The sequence below is a fragment of the Lissotriton helveticus genome, chromosome 6 (genome assembly GCF_964261635.1).
Source record: "Lissotriton helveticus chromosome 6, aLisHel1.1, whole genome shotgun sequence".
NCBI classification, from domain to species: Eukaryota; Metazoa; Chordata; class Amphibia; order Caudata; family Salamandridae; genus Lissotriton; species Lissotriton helveticus.
In genome coordinates this window covers 1804385584-1804409435 of record NC_136067.1, presented here as the reverse complement: position 1 = coordinate 1804409435, position 23852 = coordinate 1804385584, and the positions used below count along the sequence as shown (strand labels likewise).

The 23852-nt window shown below is 47.3% G+C and overlaps 1 protein-coding gene across 1 annotated transcript in view; it reads right to left on the bottom strand.

The window, feature by feature from the left end:
* Positions 1–23852, bottom strand: part of HAAO (3-hydroxyanthranilate 3,4-dioxygenase) — a 955259-nt gene that overhangs the window by 37648 nt on the left and 893759 nt on the right. Inside the window, exon 9 of the mRNA XM_078649691.1 lies at positions 16561–16643. Within this exon, the coding sequence (XP_078505817.1) occupies positions 16561–16643 (83 nt within the window). The remainder of the gene's footprint in view (positions 1–16560; positions 16644–23852) is intronic.

Sequence of the window (23852 nt, the reverse complement as noted above, 5' to 3'; positions counted from 1 at the left end):
AAAAAAAGTTTTTCTATCTCCTGCCCAACCTCTTCTCTAAATGGGGCATCCAACTGTGTCATTGGAAAAAGCCATAAAACTAAATAAGGTGTGTTGTTAGTAGTAGGTGTCAATATCATCGTCACAGGGGAGTGATCGGAGTATCTGCAAGTCAAATGCTGGACCTGACACACCCAGGGGCCCAAGCCTATGGATACAATCAAACAGTCGAGCCTCAACCATGTGGAATGCACCATTGAGTAATGAGTGCCTCCTTTAGGGTATGAGGAAGGTGTCTCCATGATGCTCTGCACCCAGCACTGGCGGTGGTGTAATTATGGGATTGGGGATGTGATCTATCGCAGGTTGGTTCTATCACTATGTTGAGATCCCCTCCCCATATCACATGTGTAGACCCTATGTCCAACACTTTACCGCATCGAGTGTTGAAGAAAGCCGGGTTATCAGTGTTAGGACCATAGCAGGAAACCAAGGTAACAGAATGTGTTGCTAGTTTTCCCCACATAATGCTGAAGTGGCCGAGAGTGTCTTGGAGGGACCCCACAGTCACATACTGTGTGTTTTTTTAATCAGGATTGCTGTGCCTCTGGCATATGTTGAGTAGGAAGCAAAACATCTGTGTTCTACCCAGAGGAAAGCGAAGGCAGGAGACGCTAGTGGGCTGAGATGTGTCTCCTGCAACATAGTGATGTGTATAGTATATCTGTCTAAATAAGCTAAAATCTGTCTGCATTTACATGGATTTCCCAGCCCTCAGACGTACCAAGTAATGAAATGAACTCCTGATCTCTCCTGGAGCCCCGTCATGGGATTCCCAAACTTGTCGGAGTCAAAGTACCACCCCACCCCAATGAATATAACCAACAAATGTTGAGACATTGCTGTCAATGTCAGTGTAACCAGATACTAGACTGAAAATTGTTTCAACAATGAGCGGTGACGTAAGATTCACAACCAGACACTAGCCTTACTGCAGTAGATGGTCGATAAGGGAAGTATAGCAACTAGTTTAGACTCAATCCACAGAACAGATTATCAAAGATTGTGGACACTGATGGCACAATGGATGGTAAGCATATGTAAAAATCCTGGGCAAAAAAATGTAGGGGCTTATTTATGAGCCCCTTGCAACACTTTTGCGCCGCCATTGCGTCACTTTTCTAAAATATCAATCACTTACAGGAGTGTCTCTCCAGTAAACACTGTGCAGTATCCCCCCTCCTCCTACCATCCTAACAGAAGAGCAAAGCGAGTGAGAGAGATAAAGATAGAAGTGTAAAGAAATATCAAAAGACGGAATCCAGAAGAAGGCCCTCGACTGGACCACGTCCTTCCTCTCCGTCAGAACCCAGAGAGTCCGCCTCCTTCCCTTCCGTTCCGATGCCACTGAAATCATCTGCGGTGTACCCCAGGACTCTTCCCTCAGCCCAACCCTGTTCAACGTCTACATGGCCCCCTCGCACAAGTGGTCCGCCAGCACGACCTGAATATCATCTCTTACGCCGATGACACCCAGCTCATCCTCTCCCTGACCAAGGACCCACACTCCGCCAAAACCAACCTCCACGAGGGAATGAAAGCAGTCGCCAACTGGATGACGAACAGCCGCCTGAAGCTAAACTCGGACAAGATGGAAGTCCTCATCCTCGGCGCCAAACCCTCCGCATGGGACAACTCCTGGTGGCCGACCACACTGGGAAAAGCTCCAACACCCACGGACCACGCATGCAACCTAGGATTCATCCTCGACTCCTCCCTCTAATGTCTAAACAGGTCAACGCCGTCTCCTCCTCCTGCTACAACACCCTCTGCATGCTTCGCAGGATATACAAGTGGATCCCGACCGAAACCAGAAGAACAGTGACCCAAGCCCTCGTCAGCAGCAGACTGGACTACGGAAACTCCCTCTACGCAGGAATCCCAGCCAAACACCAGCAACGATTACAACGCATCCAAAACGCCTCTGCACGACTGATTCTCAACGTCCCCAACCGCAGCCACAACACCCCCCACCTCAGAGATCTGCACTGGCTCCCCGTCAACAAGAGGATCACCTTCAAGCTCCTCAACACGCCCACAAAGCACTCCACAACACTGGTCCAGCCTACCTGAACACCAGACTCAACTTCTACACCCCCACTTGCCAGCTACGCTCCGCCAGCCTCGCCCTCGCTGCCGTCCCACGCATCCAACGGACATCCTCCTGCGGCAGATCCTTCTCTTTCCTTGCCACCAAGACCTGGAACTCCATCCCCACCCACCTGCGACTGACCCAAGACCTGCTCACCTTCAGAAGGCTCCTGAAGACCTGGCTCTTCGAGCAGTAGCAGCACCCCCACCACCCCCCACAGTACCTTGAGACCCTCACGGGTAGGTAGCGCGCTTTACAAATGCAGTGATTGATTAATTGAAAAGGAAATAGATATTAAGGGGAATATAGAACATTAAGTAAATTAGTAGGGATCTCCTCATGGGGTAGCACCAGAAGGCACAACAGTGCTCCGCCCTCTGTAAATGGAGGGGATGCCTGGGTGTGGTCTTATAGTGGTCTCAGTGAACCATCGCAAGGATCTATGCCTCCATTAACCGCCTGTACACACCAAGTAATGTCATTCAGTTTGTTTTCCACCGGGGCGATGGAGAGTAAAACCAACACCAGTCATCAATAGTGCCATGGTGCAAAGCTTGTCACGGAAGCCAAGGCCTCCCTTCTATGGCCAAATCACAGGGCTCTGCTATGCCGGCTCTGACTTCGGAAATGAGCGCATGCCCGGGCGAGTGCGCCTCATCCCATCGGACCACGGTGGGCACATTTCAAGAAGCCCTCCACGTGCTGCAGGACTGTGAAAACGTTTTGTTTTTCCAGATGAGTGATCCAAAGACGTGCGAGTACAGTATAGCATAGTCGCTGTACACCTGTTGCAGCTTCCTATTCACCAGTGCGAATTTCCTCCTGGCATCCTGGACTGCCATAGTGAAGTCGGGATATATTGCAATGGTGTAACCTTTAAACACAAGTTGTCGCTTTTCCCTTGCTAGGCGGAGGGCGGCATCTCAATCACTGTAATTGAGGAGTCTGGTGATGATGGGCCTAGGAGTTGCACCCGGTGGAGACCGGGTCCCCAGGGAGCATTGGCTCTGAAAACTGCACTCAGCATACGTTCGGTGTCTTCCATCCGCCCATGTTTGCTCTCTCCGGTACACCTAAAATGCGTGTTATTGCGCCTTGACCGTGCTTCTAAATCTTAGATTTTGGTGGCGATAACTTTCATGGGGTGCTCCATATGCATTTACTGCTCCTTCCTGCTAGCAGATGTACCCTCCAGTTCTGAGATTATGTGTTCCGCTTCCTCAATCCGACTGTCGTGCTTTTCCAGCTTCTGGGCAAAGAAATCCATGTGGGTACACATAGAGTCCATTTTGGTCTCAATTGAGGTAAGACTCTGCTTCATGGTCATCAGGAAGGATTTTACCTGTGCGGTATTGCTGAGGTATTGATGGATTGTTCTGCCATGTTTTGATTCTTGTCTTCTTGTTGTGATCTTGGGCTTTTACAGGGTACGGATTGCAGCCTGGCTTGTTTTCCCTTGGTTCTGCCCATAGCCAAACACCAATGGCGCTGCAGAGCTTCCAGTGATTTCAACACAATCTGTTAGCTGCTCCCAGATACACTTCCTCCTTACTTACAGACTCTAACATGTATCTGTAGTCTGCACAGGAGGGAGGGCCAGGTCAAGGTATCCACTCCCAGAGTCAAAGCAGATGGTCTCTATCGGCAGTTGGTGACCGCCGCCTTCTGTTGTCCTAAAGACTCTAGCTACCAGTGTCACTGGGAACCTCTACTCCCTACACGAGGCACAGTTAACCACGTGTGTAAGTGTCATACAGTAGGGATAGGCCTCTGATATACTCTATTGACTGTGCCCCCCTTGGATCGCTCACTCAGTCCCACATTGCACAGTCCTGAGCCCAGTGGTTCTCAGCAGATAACATGAGCCTCAATTCGTACACTGGTCCAGAATGCAGTATATGTTGCGCGGCGCTGCCCACGCACCGCCTGCCTCCAAGGCACCCCATGCTTAGGCCACAGGCAGCTCGATTTTCAGCTCTCCTCTGCCGGGACAGCCTGTCTCCAGTTCCAGGTCTTTCTCACTCATGGCGCCAGCAACTTAGATCACCAGTGGGTGCTGCTGCTCAGCGTCACAGGCCTTACTCCCCACCTCTTCTAGCCCAATGGTCGGTCACGACACCAGCACACGATCTCAGCAGCCACAGGCCCCTTCATCACCGTGGTCTCGCAGCATTGTCTTGGGCCACGACTCGTAGTCTCTGTCCAGGGAGGCCCTCGGCTCTCGCAGCCAGCATGGATGACAAGGCAGCCCTCGAGGTCGGTCCTGGCAGGCCACTGTTATTCAGGGTGATGCGGCCAATATTAGGGTCTAGCACGGCTGGTCATGGGACAGGTTAATGATCTTTCTTGCTCCTGTGCTGCCAGAGCCTCATAGCAGTGCAGCCATCTTGTGTATGTGCCCTCTAGCACGCCCGAGGATAAATTTACATTTCTATCCACCCTATCCTAAAAATAGCGTATCGTTTTGCAGCATCTGGAAGCTCACAACCAACAAACACAGTAAACAGGTGTACTTTTAGTAAACAATAGGCTTTCTTGTAAACATCAGACGTCATGACGCATCAGCAGTCATTTCTACTACCAGTATGATCTGAATGACGTGGTCACAGCAGGGGACAATATCCTCACTGTGCGCAGGCTGTGGGCCCCTGGGCTGACAGCTCCTGACTGGATCTAGGGCAAGGGGGGCCCCCTCCATGTACTTTGCTGGGGGCCCGCACAAGTTTTGTTACACCACCGCGTGGAGAGTTTAAGTAATTTTACAATGTCAGCCGAGGGCTGACACAGGAATGTAGGACTCACTGAAGTTCTAAAGCAGGGTGCCCAAAAGGTAAACAATGAGGATATCTTAAGTGTATAGGTATACATAGTTTCCATGGCCTTGCCTACATGAATACAAATGTAGGTTTTTCTAGAAAATCTACTTTTGCACTCCAGATATTCTGTCTGTAAACGAGTCTTTCTAATACCTGTTTTAAACTTTCAGGGGCCTTTTAATGAGCCGGTTTTCAGCACTCCTGCACCACATTCAGCACTCTTGCACCACGCAATGTGGTGCAAGAGTGACGCATGAGATTTACGAAGCCAAGTAAGGCAACTTTGCGTGGCCATGAGGGGCTCCAAAAAACTGGAGTAAGGCAACACAGTGCAAATCACTGACTTGGGACGGCTTTCATGGGCATTGCGTGGGTCTTCCCATGCAACTCCCATGTTTTTTGATGCATTCCAGGATTTACCAAAAGTGGTAGACCTGGGAAGTCGTCAAAAAGATACACCTTCTCAGGTGAGGCATAATGAGGAGAAATATCTGTACTTCTCCTTGTTACTTCCTCTTTTTATATGTGCTACATTCTGCAGCACACATAGAAGGATTGAATTTTTTTGTGCAAGAAGGTGGCTCTTTCTGCACAAAAAACAATCCTGCATGCAATGCAGGCGACTGTGTTGGATCTAGGCTTCCAAAAGAACGTCAGTGCAAGGGAAAAGGCAGGAATGCGCAGTATTGCCTTAAATATGGTGCATTCCTGCCCTTTGTTAAATATGATAGTTATAGAAAATATGACAAATGGTAAATACGTAGTCTAATATGGTTGAAAAATGAAAAAAAATAAGATTCTGTTTTATTCAGCCAATAAGTACCTCAAAAGGGCAAACTGATCGATTGAATGAAAAAAGAAAAAATTAAAACCAGGCATGGAAACACTTCGGATCCTCAAGAGGATTTTAAAACTGAAACAACATAGAAGTTAATGAAGATTGGGCCTGTGGTAGATGAAAACTTTCTTTTCTTTTCATCGGGACCCCGTTAAGGGATTAAATATATGTATAGTTGTGTTGTTGCCGCTGTCTATCTTGTTTTCACCTCAATGTTTTCATCTATAATGCACACCATTTAAAATGTTGCCAGTGATGTGTCCAATAAGATTTGTCTTAATTTACACCATTGAGGCATTGCTCAAGTAACCTTGGCTTCAATTAATGCAGACAGGAAGGACCAAATTTCCTGAGGGCTTGCGTTGCCCTTGCTTCACACAAGATGACGCAAGGCCACGCAAGCTCTTAACTAGAATCCACTAAGCCAGGCAAAGCCACCTTGCATGGCTCTGCGCAGTCTTGCAAATCCAAGGCAAAGCAATACAGCGCATTTTGCTTCCTCACGTTACCTTGCGGCAGGTAGGCATTCCATGGCTGAAGTGTCGGATTTTCCATGGATCCATCCATGAATTTTGGTGCATTCACAGATTTACGAAGAGTTGTAAACCTGGGAATGTGTCAAAATAGTATGCCTCCCGACCCAGGCGTAACAAGGAGAAATTGCTTTATTTCTCCTCGTTACTTCCTTTACCTATGTGTGAAGCATTCCGCATCACACACAGAAAAAGGTAAATGACTTTAAGTATTGTTTTTGTGCATGCAGGCATCCCTCCCTGCATGAAAACAATAATGCTTGTAACGCTGGCACCATGCACCACAATGCTCCAGCGCAAGGAAGCAGCAGAAATGCACCATATCTTTGTAAATATGCCACATTTCCGATAACTCCCTTTCTCCCAGTGCAGCAACTTTCCCTACTGCGCTGTGTTCCGTGAAATGTTAGTAAATCTGCATATAAGTGAATAATGGTGTTGGAATTGATTTCAAGAGAGAGGGAGAAACCCACTTAGCTAATTTTTTTAATTTTTTATACAGTCCTAAACTGTAAGTTAAATTCAAGCTTCAAAGCACAACATCAACAAAACATAGAATCTGCCAGATGATGAATGATTACTCTAGTGGGTTAGCGGTCCAGTTCTCCAAGGCCATAATACTCACCTTAGGCCAGATGCGGCATCAGGTATAAATAAAGGGACTGCCAACTACTCATGGTGGAGTCTATACTCTGTATCCAGTGTGACAGTGTCCTGTCCCCGGCTGCTCCTGCAGTGCGTTTCTTGCGGCAGGCACCACAAACGCACTCACATTACATTGGCAGCAAAGGTCCTCTCCCATGCACCCTCACCAAGGGCTGCCTTGGCGCCTGACATCTCACACTGGACTCACTCACTGGTCAGGTGGGCAGTTTTACCTGCAGCAGCTCAGTGACAGGTAAGCCTCACCCAGAAAGATCATGCCGCCACTCCTGCAGGCAACGCGGCTGACTATCTTTCTCCTGCATTGCTTGCGAGGCGTGGGGTTTGCCACCAACACACCACTGGTCCAGGAGCGCCTCCTGTCTGCCCATGTGCTCTCTCCACATGGCACCTCCAGCCACACTACACGGAGTGGACAAGGCCTACACACAACATATGCCCGGGAGGGTACATCATACTGCGCACAGAGCGCTGTGCCTGCAAGCTCATTTTCTATTTGGCCTGCCTTCCCTTCAGTGTAGGTGAGTGTGGTGCTGGTCTCCACCTACGCTGGCAGCCTTCACCTGTTCTGCAGTGCATCCTTGGTGCCAGCTTAGGCCATGCATCACCTCGCCTCAAAGAGCAGCCTAGAATGATGTTGCAGGCTTAGGCAGGGCCCAGCCACACTGCTACACTTCCTGTAAATTATACATCACCGGCTGTTTCTCCAGCTCCAGCACATGGCACCCAGGTTTACCTCAGGGCTGGCCTCCCTTCAATAGACTTGTTGACACTGGGTCTGCCACTGCCTGCTGGAAGACGTGGCTGATCCCGGCTGACCAACTACTTCTGCACCACATGAGAAAGAGAACCAGGTGTTAAACAATCTCAGCTGTTACGCTATGCGGGGAAAGGGACCTTTAAATTATTTTTGAACCGGCCAAACACGGGGGATGTCAATGACTATGAGGAGACCGTGGTGACCCTGACTGCACACTTTGATCCTCAGATCAATCCAGACTTTGAAAGATTCACACTACGACAAGCCAGACAACATAATAATTAATCCATTTATGTTTTCTAAGGGAAACATCCTTAACATCTCAGTCAGTACACTGCGATGCTGTTACATCGCAGTCGTTACAACGACCGCAATGTAACCAATAGGCCTGGGCGAAGCACTATGCTACGCTCGCGTAGTTTGAGAAGTTTACGCAACTTCGCACTATGCGTACTGCACGTAGCACAGTGCAAACGAACAAGTTACTTACCTTCGGTAACGCTTTTTCTGGTAGATACTATATCTGCCTGTGGATTCCTCACCTTGTGAATATCCCCTTGCGTCAGCAACATTCGGAAATTCTTTTGTAGCCTCGCGCCGACGTGGACTAGGACGTCATAGAGACACGACCTCACTCGCGACTCCGCTGACGTCACCAACGCCTACAATAGGCCCACGCCGGCGTGATGACATCAGTTCCGCCCTTTTTTCCGTGCCATCGAGGCACACGGACGGACCAATGACAGTAGATATATACATAGTATACACAGTACACAATAGTCAAGGCAAAACACACAGTGTAAAGCAAATGCAGGAAAGCAGCTGAAACATTTCCTTGACAACAAAATAATTACATTACAGTAACTCTGGCATAGAAGAGTGGACAACGGGGAGGCGGGTGGGTCAGTGAGGAATCCACAGGCAGATATAGTATCTACCAGAAAAAGCGTTACCGAAGGTAAGTAACTTGTTCTTCTGATAGATACATCTGCCGTGTGGATTCCTCACCTTGTGAATAGAATCCCACAGCAGTCCCCACTCCCGGAGGAGGGTGTCCACTCTTCTAAACCAGGAAATCCTGAAGGACAGAGCGTGCAAAGTGACCGTCCCTCCTCACCTCGGAATCCAAGCAGTAATGCTTCGCGAAAGTGTGGAGGGAAGACCAAGTTGCCGCTCTACAAATATCCTCTACAGGCACACCTCTAGCCAATGCAGAGGTCGAAGACTTAGCCCTTGTAGAATGAGCCCTTATACCCTCTGGTGGTTCCTTACCGGCCAAAGAGTAGCAGATCTTTATGCAGAGGACAATCCATCTTGACAAGGTTCTTTTATGGACAGCTCTTCCTTTCTTGCAGCCAGCAAACCCAATGAAGAGCTGGTCTTCCAAACGAAAGTCCTTGGATCTGTCCAAGTAAAAGGACACCGCCCTCTTAGGGTCCAGACGGTGCAGTCTCTCTTCCTCCTTAGAAGGGTGAGGGGGAGGATAGAAGGTAGGTAAGGTAATGGACTGCCCCAGATGGAAGGGAGTTACCACCTTAGGCAGAAAAGCAGCCCTGGTCCTGAGAACCATTCGATCAGCATGAATGGTCAAGAAAGGGGGCTTATGACTAAGAGCTTGAAGCTCACTTACCCTCCTTGCCGAGGTTATTGCAACGAGGAAGACTGTTTTAAAGGTTAAAAGCCTCATGGGACATTTGTGAAGAGGCTCAAAAGGAGCACCCATCAAAAAAGTCAAGACAAGATTTAAGTCCCACTGAGGCACAATAAAAGGAGAAGGAGGGAACATATTTATGAGGCCCTTCAAAAATCTTAACACCACAGGAGACTTAAAAAGAGATGGCTGGTCAGGCAAGCAGAGAAAAGCCGACAGCGCAGAAAGATAACCCTTCACTGTGGCAACAGCAAGCCCCTGTTGCGCCAGAGAAAGGGCAAACTGGAGAACATCAGACAAATGTGCTCTCACAGGGTCAAGAGACTTTTCCCCACACCACGTGACAAATTTCGACCATCTATAAGAATAAATGGACTTAGTGGAGTCACGCCTGGCTGACAAGATGACATCCACAACGTCAGGCGGAAGGGAAAAGGAATTCAGGTTGCCCCGTTCAATCTCCAGGCATGAAGGTGTAATGTCTGGAGGTGGGGGTGTAGAACCTGCCCCTCCATCTGAGAGAGGAGGTCTGCCCTGAGAGGGAGACGGAGCGGTGGGTGAGAGGAGAGGTGGAGGAGATCTATATACCACACCCTTCTTGGCCAGTCCGGGGCGACCAATATGACTTGGGCCCGGTCTTGACGAATCTTCCTCAGAACCCGAGGAATCAAAGGTATGGGAGGAAACGCGTAAAGGAGTTGATTTCCCCAACTCAACTGAAACGCGTCCCCCAAAGCTCCTTGCATCGGAAACTGGAGACTGCAGAACGACAGGCAGTGAGCATTCTCGTGAGTGGCGAACAGATCCACCCGAGGAGTTCCCCACATCTGAAAGATGTCGTGAACCACCTCCGGGTGAAGCCTCCACTCGTGGTCGGCAGGGAACTGCCGACTGAGACTGTCTGCACGAACGTTCAACACTCCGGCCAGATGATTTGCCATCAGACAAATCCGATAGTCCTGAACCCAGGACCAGAGGCGCAGAGCCTCTCTGCAGAGACACTGCGACCCCACTCCTCCCTGCTTGTTGACGTACCACATCGCGGTCGTGTTGTCCGTCAGTACTTGAACTGACTGACCGCGAAGGGAAGGGAGGAAGGCCTTGAGTGCCAAACGTATCGCCCGCAATTCTAGAAGGTTGATGTGAAGCAACCTTTCCTCTGGAGACCAAAGCCCTTTGACCTCCAGATCCCCCAGATGAGCACCCCACCCTAGAGTGGATGCATCCGTTATCACTGTGGCCACCGATGGAGGCAGCTGGAAAGGCTTTCCTTGAGAAAGATTGCCTTCCACGCTCCACCAAGACAGATCCGCTGCAGCTTCTTTGGAGATCTTCACTGACTCCCTGAGATCTCCGTTGTGCTGATACCACTGCCTGCGGAGGCACCACTGGAGTGCCCTCATGTGCCAGCGTGCATGGTTGACCAACAGAATGCAAGAAGCCATCAGACCGGGCAGGCGAAGGACCTTCAGGACTGGAACGACCGCTCCATTGTCAAATAAAGGAATCATCCCCTGTATGTCGCGAGGGGGAGGGAATGCACGACATACAGTAGTGTCCAGTACCGCACCTATGAACAGGTTGCGCTGGGAGGGCACCAGGTGAGACTTGGGTACATTTATTGAAAAACCCAACCTGTACAACAACTGGGTTGTCTCCTGTAGATGCTGGAGCACTCTCTCTGACGACTCTGCTTTGATCAGCCAGTCGTCCAGATACGGGAATACAGGTATCCCCGATCTTCTGAGATGTGCTGCCACCACCGCCATCACCTTGGTGAAGACTCGAGGCGCAGTAGTAAGTCCAAACGGAAGGACCGCAAACTGGTAGTGCTGCGATCCCACCGTAAAACGGAGATACCTCCTGTGCGACTTCAGGATTGGAATATGAAAATACGCATCCTGCAACTCGAGTGACACCATCCAGTCTTCTTCCAGCAGAGCCTGAAGAACCTGAGCAAGGGTGAGCATCTTGAATTTCTCCTGCTTCAGATAAAAATTCAAGATCCTGAGATCCAGGATTGGACAAAGTCTGCCATCCTTCTTGGGAATCAGGAAATACCGGGAGTAGCATCCCTGACCCCTTTCCTGCTCTGGGACCACCTATATCGCACCTTTTCTCAATAGAGTTTGGACTTCCTCCTGGAGAAGTAACAGACGTTCCTCTGAGCAATACCCCTGGCAAGGAGGGTAATTGGGAGGGAATTCCCGAAAGGGAAGGGCATACCCAGTTTCTACGAGATTGAGAACCCAAAGATCTGATGTAACCGATTCCCAATCCCGTAGAAAGTGGGTAAGCCGACCCCCCACTGGGCCTACATGATCCTGAATGGAGGATCTAGGGCTGCTTCTCTGTGGCTGGGGGGTTGGAGGAAGCGGAGGAGGAGGAGGCTTGACGCCCTCGAGGACGTGGCCTCTGTTTTCCCCTGTATGACCTATACAAGGTATTCTGCTGCTGCTGTTGTTGTTGCTGCTGCTGACCTTGTCTATAAGAACGAAAGGACGAGCGGCCAAATCCTCTAAATTTCCTGACCGTAGAGCCTCTGACCTGAAGGCCAAGAGATCTAGCAGTCGCCCTGCTGTCCTTGAATCTCTCCAAGGCCGTATCTGCCTTCCTTCCAAAGAGCCCCTCACCATCGAAAGGCAAATCCAACAAAGCCGACTGCACATCAGCCGAAAAATCAGACGACTTCAACCAGGCTGAGCGCCTCGTGGCAACTACCGTGCCCATGATCCTTGCCACAGAATCCGTAGTATCAAGCCCACTTTGGATGACCTGACGGGCTGCCGCTTGAGAATCAGACAAAGCTTCCTCAAAGTCTTTTCTGCTATCCTCAGGGACCTTAGGGATTAATGAGCGCATAGAGTCCATAAGAGCATGAATATATCTGCCCATAAGGCAAGTGGCATTAGAAGACTTCAACGCCATACTAGCCGAAGAGAAAGTCTTTTTTGCAATTTGGTCCTGTCTCTTGGCCTCTTTGTCGCCAGGCACCTGTGGAAAAGCACCCACTGATTTTTTAGAACAAGCGGCCTGAATAACCAAACTCTCAGGAGAGGGATGTGAAGATAAAAAAGCAGGATCCTCAGGAGCCACTCTATACCTCCTAGCCACACTTTTTGAAACTGCAGGAGCAGAAAAGGGTTTTTTCCATACCTCCATAATGGGATCTTTCAAAGCATCATTAAACGGTAGTATCGGCTCCACTGCCGAGCTTGGAGAATGGAGAACCTCAGTCAATAAATTCGACTTAAATTCGACAGTAGGCAATGTCAAACCCAAAAGTCCTGCTGCCGTCTTCATGACAACATGATATGGTTGCACATCCCTGGAGGGTGCATCAGGTCCTGAAGGCAAAGACCACTCCGGAGAAAATTCGAGACCACTCGCCTCTGCTAGGTCCTCAAAACAACTCCCATCCAGCTCGCCCTCCTCCACTTCAGAAGAAGACTCATCAACCCTCTGCTCATCAAGAAGACGTTGAGCTTCTCTCCGAGATCTCATTTTAACTTGAAGTGCAGTCGAATCCAACGACAAATTCGACGGCGTCGGAGCCGACTTCGGAATCGAATCCGAGGGCTTGGAAGGATGCTCCATAGATTTGCTAGGAGTCGGTGAGGCCGGAACCAGAGTCATCGACTTCGGCCGAGCCGGCGTCGATATCGGCGTCGACCTCGGTGGAGCTTGGAACTGCCACAACGGAGTCGGGGCTGGCATATACGGCATAAAAGGTGCCGGAGCATATGAGTGAGGAACACCCAAATTAAAAGCCATGGGACCCATGGGACCCGAAGGTGCTCCAGAGGGGTACCATGATCTCGAGAAGACACCATACATCGCGTTTAAAAATGCAGAGGGGTCCTGACCTGGAGTCGGGAATGGAGGATGCTCAGGCCGATCTCGAGACAGGTTTGAATCTGTCTCCTCAACAGGATTCGAAACCTCTTCCTCAACAGGAACTCCATCGGTGCCATCTGGAGTCGGAGATGGAGCCGGAGACGGAGCCGGAGTCGGATCCGGAACCGGAGTCGGAGAATGGACCATCGACTCGGAAGGCGAAGCCTCACCTTCTCGATCCGACACTTGCGGAGGAATTACTTTTGACTTCATCCTCTTGGGAGATCTCGATCTAGAACCAGACTTATCACCTGAATGATGACGGGATCCATGCCTCCTCTTCTTATGTTTTTTATGAGAACCGGAAACGTGATCAGACGAAGACTTCGAGGCCGACGCCTCTCGAGACCTCGACCTGGATCTTGACTTCGATCTCTTCGAGTGCTTCGAGGATCTTTTAATTTTACTCGCCTTTAATTTGGCCACAAGAAGTTTAGATTCTCTTTCGCGAAGAGCCTTCAGATTCATCTTCTGACATGAAGAACATCCCTCCACGTCGTGATCCGAACTCAAGCACCAGATACAGTCCTGGTGGGGGTCCGTAACGGACATCATCTTCCCACATTCTCTACAAGGCTTAAACCCTGTCTTCTTTGTCGACATGACAACGGTAGCAAAGGGTCAGAGAATGGAGAATCGAAGAAATATTAAGTAACAATAAGCTATAAGCTACAGAGTATCCCGAAACCGTTAGCGTCGACGACGCGGAAAAAAGGGAACTGATGTCATCACGCCGGCGTGGGCCTATTGCAGGCGTCGGTGACGTTAGCGGAGTCACGAGTGAGGTCTTGTCTCTATGACGTCCTAGTCCACATCGGCGCGAGGCTACAAAAGAATTTCTTTCCCCATTGAGAAAGCTGCCACTCGAGTAAAAATCTCCTCGAGCGGCACAAAACTACAGCTCGCACTGTGCAAGATGCCATTTTCAATGATTGCACAGTGCCGGATTCTTGTCCGGACTGTGCAATCATTGAAAACGGCATCTTCGATAGTGCAAACCTGCTACTACGCAGTTCGCATAGTGCTACGCATAGCTCGCGTAGTGCGAAGTGCACATCGCGTAGCTTCGAGAAGCGCTACTTCGCAAACTACGCCCAGCCCTAGTAACCACTCTATACCATTACAACGCAAGTCTTTACAATGACTTGCGCTAGATGGCATGCTAACATTACAAATAGTGTAGTTTACTATCCCAACACCTTCCCTACTGTTAAGTGGAATGGAGTTGGAATAGTAAATTACACTTTTCTAATGTTAGCATGCCATCTAGCGCAAGTCGATGTAAAAACTTGTATAGTAATGACATAGCGTGGTAACATCGCAGTCGTTGTAACGACCGCGATGTAACAGCATGCGTTGTACTGGCTCGCGTTGTTAAGTCATACATCCGTTTTCTAAGCGAGGCTTCACAAACTGGCAAGCACCTGTCCCGATAATGACCAGCAGAAAGAGGTCAGGGTTTAGATTATCTAGCGGTGTCAATCCAGTGTCCTATGAGGTCTTATCCTAAGGGAACGTGGTATCACACTAGACTACATCCTAGTTCTAGCAAGAAACTACAAACTTTTCAAGAGCCGAGCAGAGTGCACACAAAAAGCGTTGGCCAGGACCACAACACCTAAAGACCCTGAACTACACATCAAGACACTAGCCGTTGACCAAACCTTTTGTGCCTGCCCCACAGCCGCCCTACCCAAATATCCTCAAAGGGGCCACACCTGTGATTATTGTGAACGGACAGCTCACCCAGTAACACAGTTACCGCCGGAGAAGCAGCTATTTCGCCTGACTATGCCACAGCATTGCCAAGGTACATCGAGGGATGGCACATACCCCATCATTCAGAGTGACATTCGACCGGAGGGGATGGAAGGACCCATCTCTGCCCCGTGGACGCCCCTAGATTATGGAAGACAGGAAGACACAGATGATGATGAAACTAAGTTTCATTTTTATTCTACTGAATAAGCCAAGAAATGTTAGGCCACAACAGGCCTGTCACATCACTATCAACGGCCAAGCTATACCTGAAATCATTAACACAGGGTCCTCTGTCAATGTAATGGACATAGACCAGTTTCACAGTCTTTGCAATACAGAAATCTTTGTCTACAGTAGAAACACACCTGTTCTGCTTGAAGGGGTTTTAGAGGAACACATCGAGCACAGGGGCCAAGAGGTTAAGGCAACATTCTTTGTCAAAAGAAAGAAAGAGGACATGCTGCTCAGCTGTCACACCGCTGAAGAACTCAGACTCACTGTATTCACCAACCAGATCCATAGAAGTCAAGTGGATCAACTCTTCCAGGAATATAAGCATGTCTTTGAAGGCTTTGGTTTCCTGAAAGACTAAACCATCAAACTTCACATTAACAAGGGCGTCAAGCCCATTGTCCTAAGACACCACCACATCCCATTCTATTTGACAGACAAAGTAGAAGACAACCTGTGACTCAAGCAGGCCAGTTTGATGGCTGCTACAGATCAGTCTCTGGGAACCCAGTATGAGAAAAAGACCCCCTATAACGAGGAATCAGCTGAATTACAGCCGACACTGACCCCACCAGGCATTGATGGTTAACCTCGTTCACCTTCTCCTTCCAGGTAGAACCCCATACCCCAAAAACTTTCAACCCTTGAAGCAGAGGCATCCGAATGTAACACAAGATCCCACCACTGATACTCTCAACCTCCGTATCCTCCACCCATCTACCGATTGAAAGACTTTGTCAGCCAAGAATTTGCTCCTCTTGTCAACAGTGTCAAAGGCGTTAAGTTTGGGAGGGAAGCAGTGGGTTAGCAGTTCAGCATCCCAGGGGTGCAACAAACCCCACGGCTGGGTGAGCCTCAGGTAAAAATAACAGGTTGCCAACCACTCAGGGTGTAGTCTGTACTTTGTATCCAGTGTTTCAGAGCCTTGTGCCTGGCTGCTGCAGCCGTGCAAGTTGTGCAAGCCCTGCAAGGCCCTGCAAGCACACCCACACTAAAGATTACAATAAGTGACTAAATCATAAACGACCCAGTCACCCTACAGAACTCAGCCAATAATATCCGGACAACTAGATAGCTAACTGCCCAACCTCAGCAATGCACTTAAGGAGGATACAATGTTGTGTGAGAGGAGACAGGTTTTCAGTTAGTTAAGCCTCCTGGAAATTGAGCATATTCAACTCGCACCTATCAATAGACATAGGAATGTTAATACGGACAATATGCTATATTTAATCTGGTAACAATATACATTTTTGCCTAAAATGTCCTCCATACTTACAGTGATTCCTCCGGAATGAGAAGACTGTCATTCGCCATCAGTGTCTGGGATTTACCATTAACAGTCACAATGGATTCGCCCTCCTAGAATGAAAGGAATTTGTCTCAAATTACTAGATTTTAAAAAGTATTTTTTCCAAGTCCACTCATACTAGTACTTTGTGGGGCTTTACAAAATTAATCAAAAACGTACAGCAGTACTCATATGGCAGACTTTATGGTGTCATATTTTGCATTTGACATGTTTTGTGTGGGCTACTTTACCCTATAATATATCATACCCTACACGCTATGGTGTAGTAGCTGGTACATATTTAAACAGTGTTTTTTTCGCAAATAGGCATTATTGCCTGTGCATGCGGGCAATACCACCTGTAAATTGTCCTCCCCATAATTATGATTCTTATATTGGATGTTAGAACCAAAACAATGTTAGTAATTTCATCATTCATATGTCAAGTACTAATGTTCTCTTTTGCTGTTTTTCAGTAGCACATTTTGGAAGTCAAATCCACATACACAAGTGTTGACTGATTGTTCTTTCAACAATGCAGGCATTATCATATGAGTCTTAAAAAGTAATTATTATCACAATCTGAAATGCAGCCTCAGCTACGAAAGAAATTAGGGACTGACATAGTTTTGTGTAAGTAGATTAGAATGCCCTTATTTCTAAAATCGGAATTTGACAAGGCACTCTTCCAACCCTTGAAAAGGGACAACGGTGTGCCGAAACTTCAGCCTCCCCCCCAAAGTATATGGAGGGGATCCCCCACGCTATGGACGCAGCCAGTAGCTATCAGGCCAAAGGGACCGACGTCCATGCAAAGTGCCAGATGGGGCCTCCCGGAGCTTGTTACGCCACTGCAGACTAGGACTTGGGGCTCGTCATTGAAATAGGAAGTGTGTGACTAACATGGCTTCCACAACTCCAGGCCAGCTCCGGGCCCAGTGGTTGTCCTGGCTGTACTCTTCCATGCCACATGTCACAGGTGCCAAGCCTGATGCCTCTCCCATATTCTTGCCCATTGAAATCGACAGGGTCTTTGGTGTACTGTGTTGGAGCCCTAAGCCCCCATCTATATAGAATAAGGACACATACACTGGAATATAGTCAGTGGAACTGGCCCATGTCTCGTGCGCCCAGCCCCTTTTATTACCAGGGTCACATGAGCTGTGAAGCCTGTGTTGGATGGGTGTGGGGTGGAGTGTATCCAGCCCTCAGGGAGTGGCTGGCACAGCAAAGACTAGAACAGTGAGCAGCAGGTCACTGCATCTGGTACTACCACTTGGAGTACTGCATTCCCAGGCTGCTCTAGTCCAATGTGAGTGAAGAGCAATAGTTTCTAAATAACAAATAAGCTGGGCGCTGTTCTGCCATTTAGTACATATTCAACCACAGTGTGTGGGGCATACATTTATCAACCATTATACATAGCAAGCAGGGCTACCAAGGCCCATGTCATGTTGTGCACAGATGAATAACGCATAACATACTGCTTTACATGCTATGTGGGTTACAGTAGAACATGATAAAAATAAATCTTCCAGCATGGGAAAGGCGATCAAGCAGGCCTACTAGTGGTGTGGTTGGCACAACGGAGCATCAACAGTAATGGGCACCTTAGGAAAGAGTAGTACAGTGTCTAACAGTTGCCACAGAAAGAGTGTTTTCTTTAGTAATGCTGTGAAAGTGGGGAAGGGCAGTCACACAGCTGTAGATATGTGTCTAGTGCTCTGGCATTGTATTGCAGTTGTTGTAGCACATCGCCTTCAGCATGTATCCAACAATAGGTGTCAAATCTATACGCAGGTATGGGAGATGGAGAAGCCACTCTTCCATTCCTCATAATCGCTTGTTTCTCTAATGCGAGAGCCAGGTCGATTAACTTGCTCCCTACCTTGGCCATCTTGGAGTGGGGCATAAGATCCAGGAAGCTTATCTTTGGGTTCTTAATGTGGCGTCTGCCCGTTATGTATGTGAGATAATCTCAGACTTCGATCCAAAATGACAACAATGTGGAGCATCACCACATCAGGTGATAAAAGTCTGTGTAGTCGAAGTCGTACCTGAGACATTCATCTGAAGCAGTGCCGAACATCCTAGACAGCCATATTTGAGTCGTCAATTTTTATTGTATAAAATTATTAAAAATTATTACAAAATACATTTCCATCATCGTAGAGCCTTAAAAACACATGTGTAAATATTAACTATTAGAATCTGTTGGCAGTATGAAAAATAAAATGTCTAATATTTCAATTTGATGCTATAATTCACTGTTCATCTTGCTGTAGGAGAGATTGTGCTTTCATCATATATTTATCCCCCCCTGCAAGCCAACATAGGAGATGATCCATCTAGCCATCGAATTACAGCTTGGCTACATGTCTGAATGTTCAATTTGTTAAAAATGTTCTTTAAAAGCCGTCTCCTCAAATCCTTAAGGGCCGGGCAAACACATAGTAAGTGAGTTAATGTTTCATTTGGATATCCACATAGACAACAATGAGGGTCAATGTGACAGTTTTTCCAGGATGGTAACAAATCCTTTGAAAACTGTAGGCCTAATCGATGTTTTATATATCTTTGTTTTAGGAACCTATTGAAATGACTTTCCAGATAAGTCTGTGGCTTTATCCCGGAATATGAGTTTATCAAGGTCCACCCGTGTCGTCGTTTTGCGGTACATGTTTTATCTTCCAGATAGGATTCCCATTTGACTGTGTTGTTTGCAATTTTGTCAAAGGTATGTCTATCTGGCATCAAGTCCCAAGTTTATTTGATTCCTATACAGTTCAAGGATTGGGACAAGAAATCTCCCCAACTATTTGGCACGTGCTGTTTCTGCTGGGTATCGATTTCTTTCCAGCACAGGTTGTCCAGTGAGCCTTCTTCTGACATGCAAATTTTATGGCAGAGTTTCACAAAGGTTCCCATACTGCGAAACTACTGATTCAGAAGTCCAAATTCTAGACGAACCTGCGCCAGTGCTGACAATTTTGGGAGGTTTAGGGCTGCCTTATATATCTTTGTTTGTAAACTGTTTAACAGCCCCGCTTCTTTGCCACGCCAGGTGACCAATGCGTATGACAAAGTGGGTAGGGTTTGTGCTTTTATCACTTTCAGCAGGTCTGTATAATTCGATCAGCTTAGTTTTTTTTGTAATTTCCGGTATGCATAGATCAGGGACTGTGCTTTGGCTTTTAGGTCTGTTTTTGTGTTCTTTGTTCGTTTGGCCTCGCCCAAATTTCCAAGAAGTTTGCGGTTTCATGGTCGTGCCCCATACTATTAAAACCATGAACATTCCAGGAACAGAGGCTGATCATATGTGGGTTTGCAGCAATGGATTCCTTCTGGTTACCAACTGTTATCTGTAGATGTAATTTTCTATCTTCTTTTAAATGTCTGGACTTGCTAGGAACGCTTATTGCTCAAAACCGATGTCACCCAGGACCAGTCAGTAATCTGTTCCTGAGCACCTCCTTGCACCACTGCCTTTTCATGTCTCCTTATGTTTTGTGATATTTTTTGCGGGGTTACTGAACAAGCTCCCTTTAAGCATGATTTTTGGGTATTCCCCTCTTCCATTTTCTTTTTACCTATGGTTATGCTTTTTAACTATGTCCTTAGACCACCAGGTGGTTAAAGACTCTTCTACCTCTGATTTATTTTTTGTGCGTTTAAATTCTACAGACAGAAGATCTTGGGATACTATGTCGTCCAGTTCTGGTATTCCTCTTAGCAGCCGCATTATGTTACCTCTGTTCAAGAAGTCTTGTCCCCCTGTTGTCTGGTATTTGGGTATGAATGCCAGTTTATTGTTTGTGTCTGCTTGTGTTTGTGAACTCAATTTCGCTTTTTTTTCTTCCGATTTAGTATCTTGTGTTGTTTCACCAATTACGTTTGTTCTTCTCCCTCGGCTCAGAGTTTTTATTGTTATTTCTTCATTTGAATTGTCTGTTCTTTTAGGGTGGGTGATGGGTTCGTTAATCCTGTCTGTGTTCAGCTTGTAATCCTTGTTATTTATTTTATCTGTGTTTTTGTCAATGTTTGTATTTTGGAATATCTGAGTGCTCGCTGTTTGTTTGTTTGCTTGATGAATACTACAGGTTTGTCCATCTTCGTTTGAATTAATTTTTATTGGTGTTCTTATGTTTCCCTTTTCGTCTACTCTTTTTATGGATTGCCTTTGGTTAGTTTTGTCTATTATATTTTGTTTAGTATCCGCGTTGATTGGGGCATTTTGGGACCTTATGTCTTGGTTTGCTGGTTTGACCTCAGGTATTTGCGTTTTGTCTGTCTGGTGAGTCGTTACTATCCGATTTACACAGGCCTCCTGGACTAAAACCCGTTGTCAACCTCGTCTTGAGTCTTGTCTTTATCCTGAGCTCGTATGTTTTTTTTGGGGGGGTTTTCTGACTATTCAAATGTTTACTCCCTTGTGTGTGTTTTGATTTTGTGGAGGTAGGGCGGGTTGGTGATTCTGTGATCAGGCTATTCCTATTCACTGCACTTGACTGGGCTGATTGGTCTGGGGACTTATCTATATGCTTTGAAATGGTTACTTCAGAAGCTGGTTTCTCTTTCTTAGAGGTGGTATGATGAAAGATGGGATACGTATGAATGTCTGTTGAAGGCTAGAATTTAAGTTGTGCCCTCCTTTTCCTAGCGCGCTTTCTTTGTCTTTTTGTTAACTTGACTTTAGTATGGATTGTTGCGAAATTTACCTCCTCTATTTGGCCTGCTTCATTGTCGGATTTTTCTTCACTTAATTTACTTATCTCTTCCTCTACATAGCTATTTCGAGTAGGGTCTCTTACTATGTGTTGACTCCCAATTTCCACATCAGATTTTATTACCCCAGTATGGCTCGTGGTTTTGATGTTATGTTTTGTATCCACTGATGATTGAACCGCCCTTAGTATGTCATTTAATATGACCGGTAGATTTGACATATTGTCCACTAATTTGCCGCATGCACAGCTTGGCTGGATGGTCTCTGTGTGGAGTCTCTTATCAACCCTCCCTAGAAGCAAGGTTGCCATGTGGTCCAGCCTGGTGTTTATACCTGAAATATGACCCGCAATAAGGTTTATTAGGTCGATTTGAACGTCCATTTTATCTGACTGGAAATTTAGTGCTTTAATTTGCCTGGTCTAAGGTGTTTAATAATGATTTACTCCATGGGGCCTTGTGTTCTGCTCTGGGCGGTATTTCCAGTACATCTGAGTCTTCATCTGACCTACTCATAGATGATATAAAATTGGAGATTCTATGTTTAGATTGTTCATAGACCATCCTTTAGTATTATTTTGGCCTTTGTCCCATTCATGGGGGTTGACGTTTGGATGCAATGGTGTAGATTCCAGCCTTCCGTTACCACCTGGTCCGTTTTACTGATCTTCTTGTGGTTTATAATTGGCTTGCGGACCTTGGCTGATCTTTAGATATGCTTCTAACTGGGATTGGGTGTTTTTTCCATTCCTGTTTGTCTGTCCAAGCTTATGTCGTCAGGTAGGGAGAGGGAGGTTAGCCATGAGTCGTCCTGTGCGGCACTTTGCCCAGCCACCAATTTATTCCCCATTATTGTTTCTTTCACCTTGGTTTTATCCTTGGTCTTTATTTCCTTGTCTCTTTCGTGAGTTTGGGAGTCGTTCTTATTTATTTGGGCTATTACCACAAGGGACTTGCCAAGGCCAATGTTGCTATTTTGCTTAGCAAAAGTCCGAGAGGTTTGTGGCTGGTCTATTGGATTGTTTGTTGGACTGCTCTCACTATGAGTATCTTGTGAATCTTTTTTTTTCTCCTTCTTGCTGTTTGATTGCAGCTGCACATTCTCCTTTACACTTGGTGCCGGTGTGATTGGGCTAGGTTGGAGCGCTTGTTCCTGCGTTTGCCCGTAGATTGCCGCCATGGGGTCCTTTAGGTAAAAGAATTTTTGGATCCCAATATTACTTTGTTTTGGACTTGGAACTGCTAGCTCAGGTGCCGACACTAGTCTCTCTCTTTGTTGTACCATCCTCTTCCTTTTTCTATTTGACTTTTGTGTGTCCTGGTTTCTATCTTCTTCATTTTTTTTTTACCTTACACTTGTGTTCTGCTGCACTTTTCCAGATCTCATTCTTTCCAGTTTGTTTAATAAGATCCGTCTAATTTGCGTGTTCCTGGAACTCCGGCTTCAAGGTTTTGTTTTTTTTTGTTTTTTTTTTCTCTGTCTGACTTCCTTCTGATATGTAGGCTTGTCGTGTGTTTATATATTTACCGGGCCTTCCCAAGCCCTCCACAGCACTAGTATGGCCGAGGTCCTGAGCATCCACTTTTGAGCCCTGCTTTTCCTGCCTATAGTCTCTAGTGCTCCTGGTATCCTGGTATCTGTGCCACCTGTGCCACCCGTTCTCCAATTCCCACTCCACTCCACCTCCACTCCCCCTCCCAAGCCTGTCTGCCCCTCTGAATAGGATCAGCTGCCATCAGGGAGGATAGCGAGGTGTGGTTGCGGTGTGTAGCATATGAGGTGGGGTGACTACTGGTGTTGAAAAAGCACTTGGAAAGACAATTTTACCAGGTATATGATGGAGCCCGATGGAGCACGGTCCCACTTGCGTGAGCTGTTTAACACGCTGTTAGTCTGCTGTTAGTCTGCTGTTAGTCTGCCGCTGCTGTTAAGTAGCTTGTCAGGTGGACTTTCCTTAGTTACATGTTACATGTTTATCAAGATGGGCAGCTTAATGACGCTTATAAAATGCTTAAAAATGCTTGTTAACGCGTTTAAGATGCTGCCAATAATGCAGCCAGTGCTAAAACCTCGCACCCGTGGGGGCCTGATGTAGTCCCGGAATGCTGTAGCTGTAGCTGTAATCCGTAGCCTGGTCTGCTGAGGCTGTCGTTTTGCGGCTTGCGATTTGTACGGCTACTGTCTCTGTCACTGTCGCTCTTTCACTGTTGCTGCGGCTCACTGCGGCTCACTGCTGCGCTCTACTGACCACTGGCAGCAGACATTCATCACTGGTCAATAGATTCAATAGATCGGTCGCCAGCAGTCAAGGTGCCAGCAGGGGATTATTTTTAAACAATGTGGGGTGAAAGTTGACTCGTACCCCACTCATCGGTACTCGCCGCCAATAGTCGGTAATCTGCAGATATCCGTGCAGATATCCGTTATTAACCGCAGTCTGTTATGTCCGTCCGCCAAGGCGCTCCCTCGCCCTCCCCAACTCAATCGCGGGCGGGGGGATTGTGTCCGTGTACCGGGAGGGGCTGGCAGGAGGCTGGAGGCAGAGCGTTCCGAA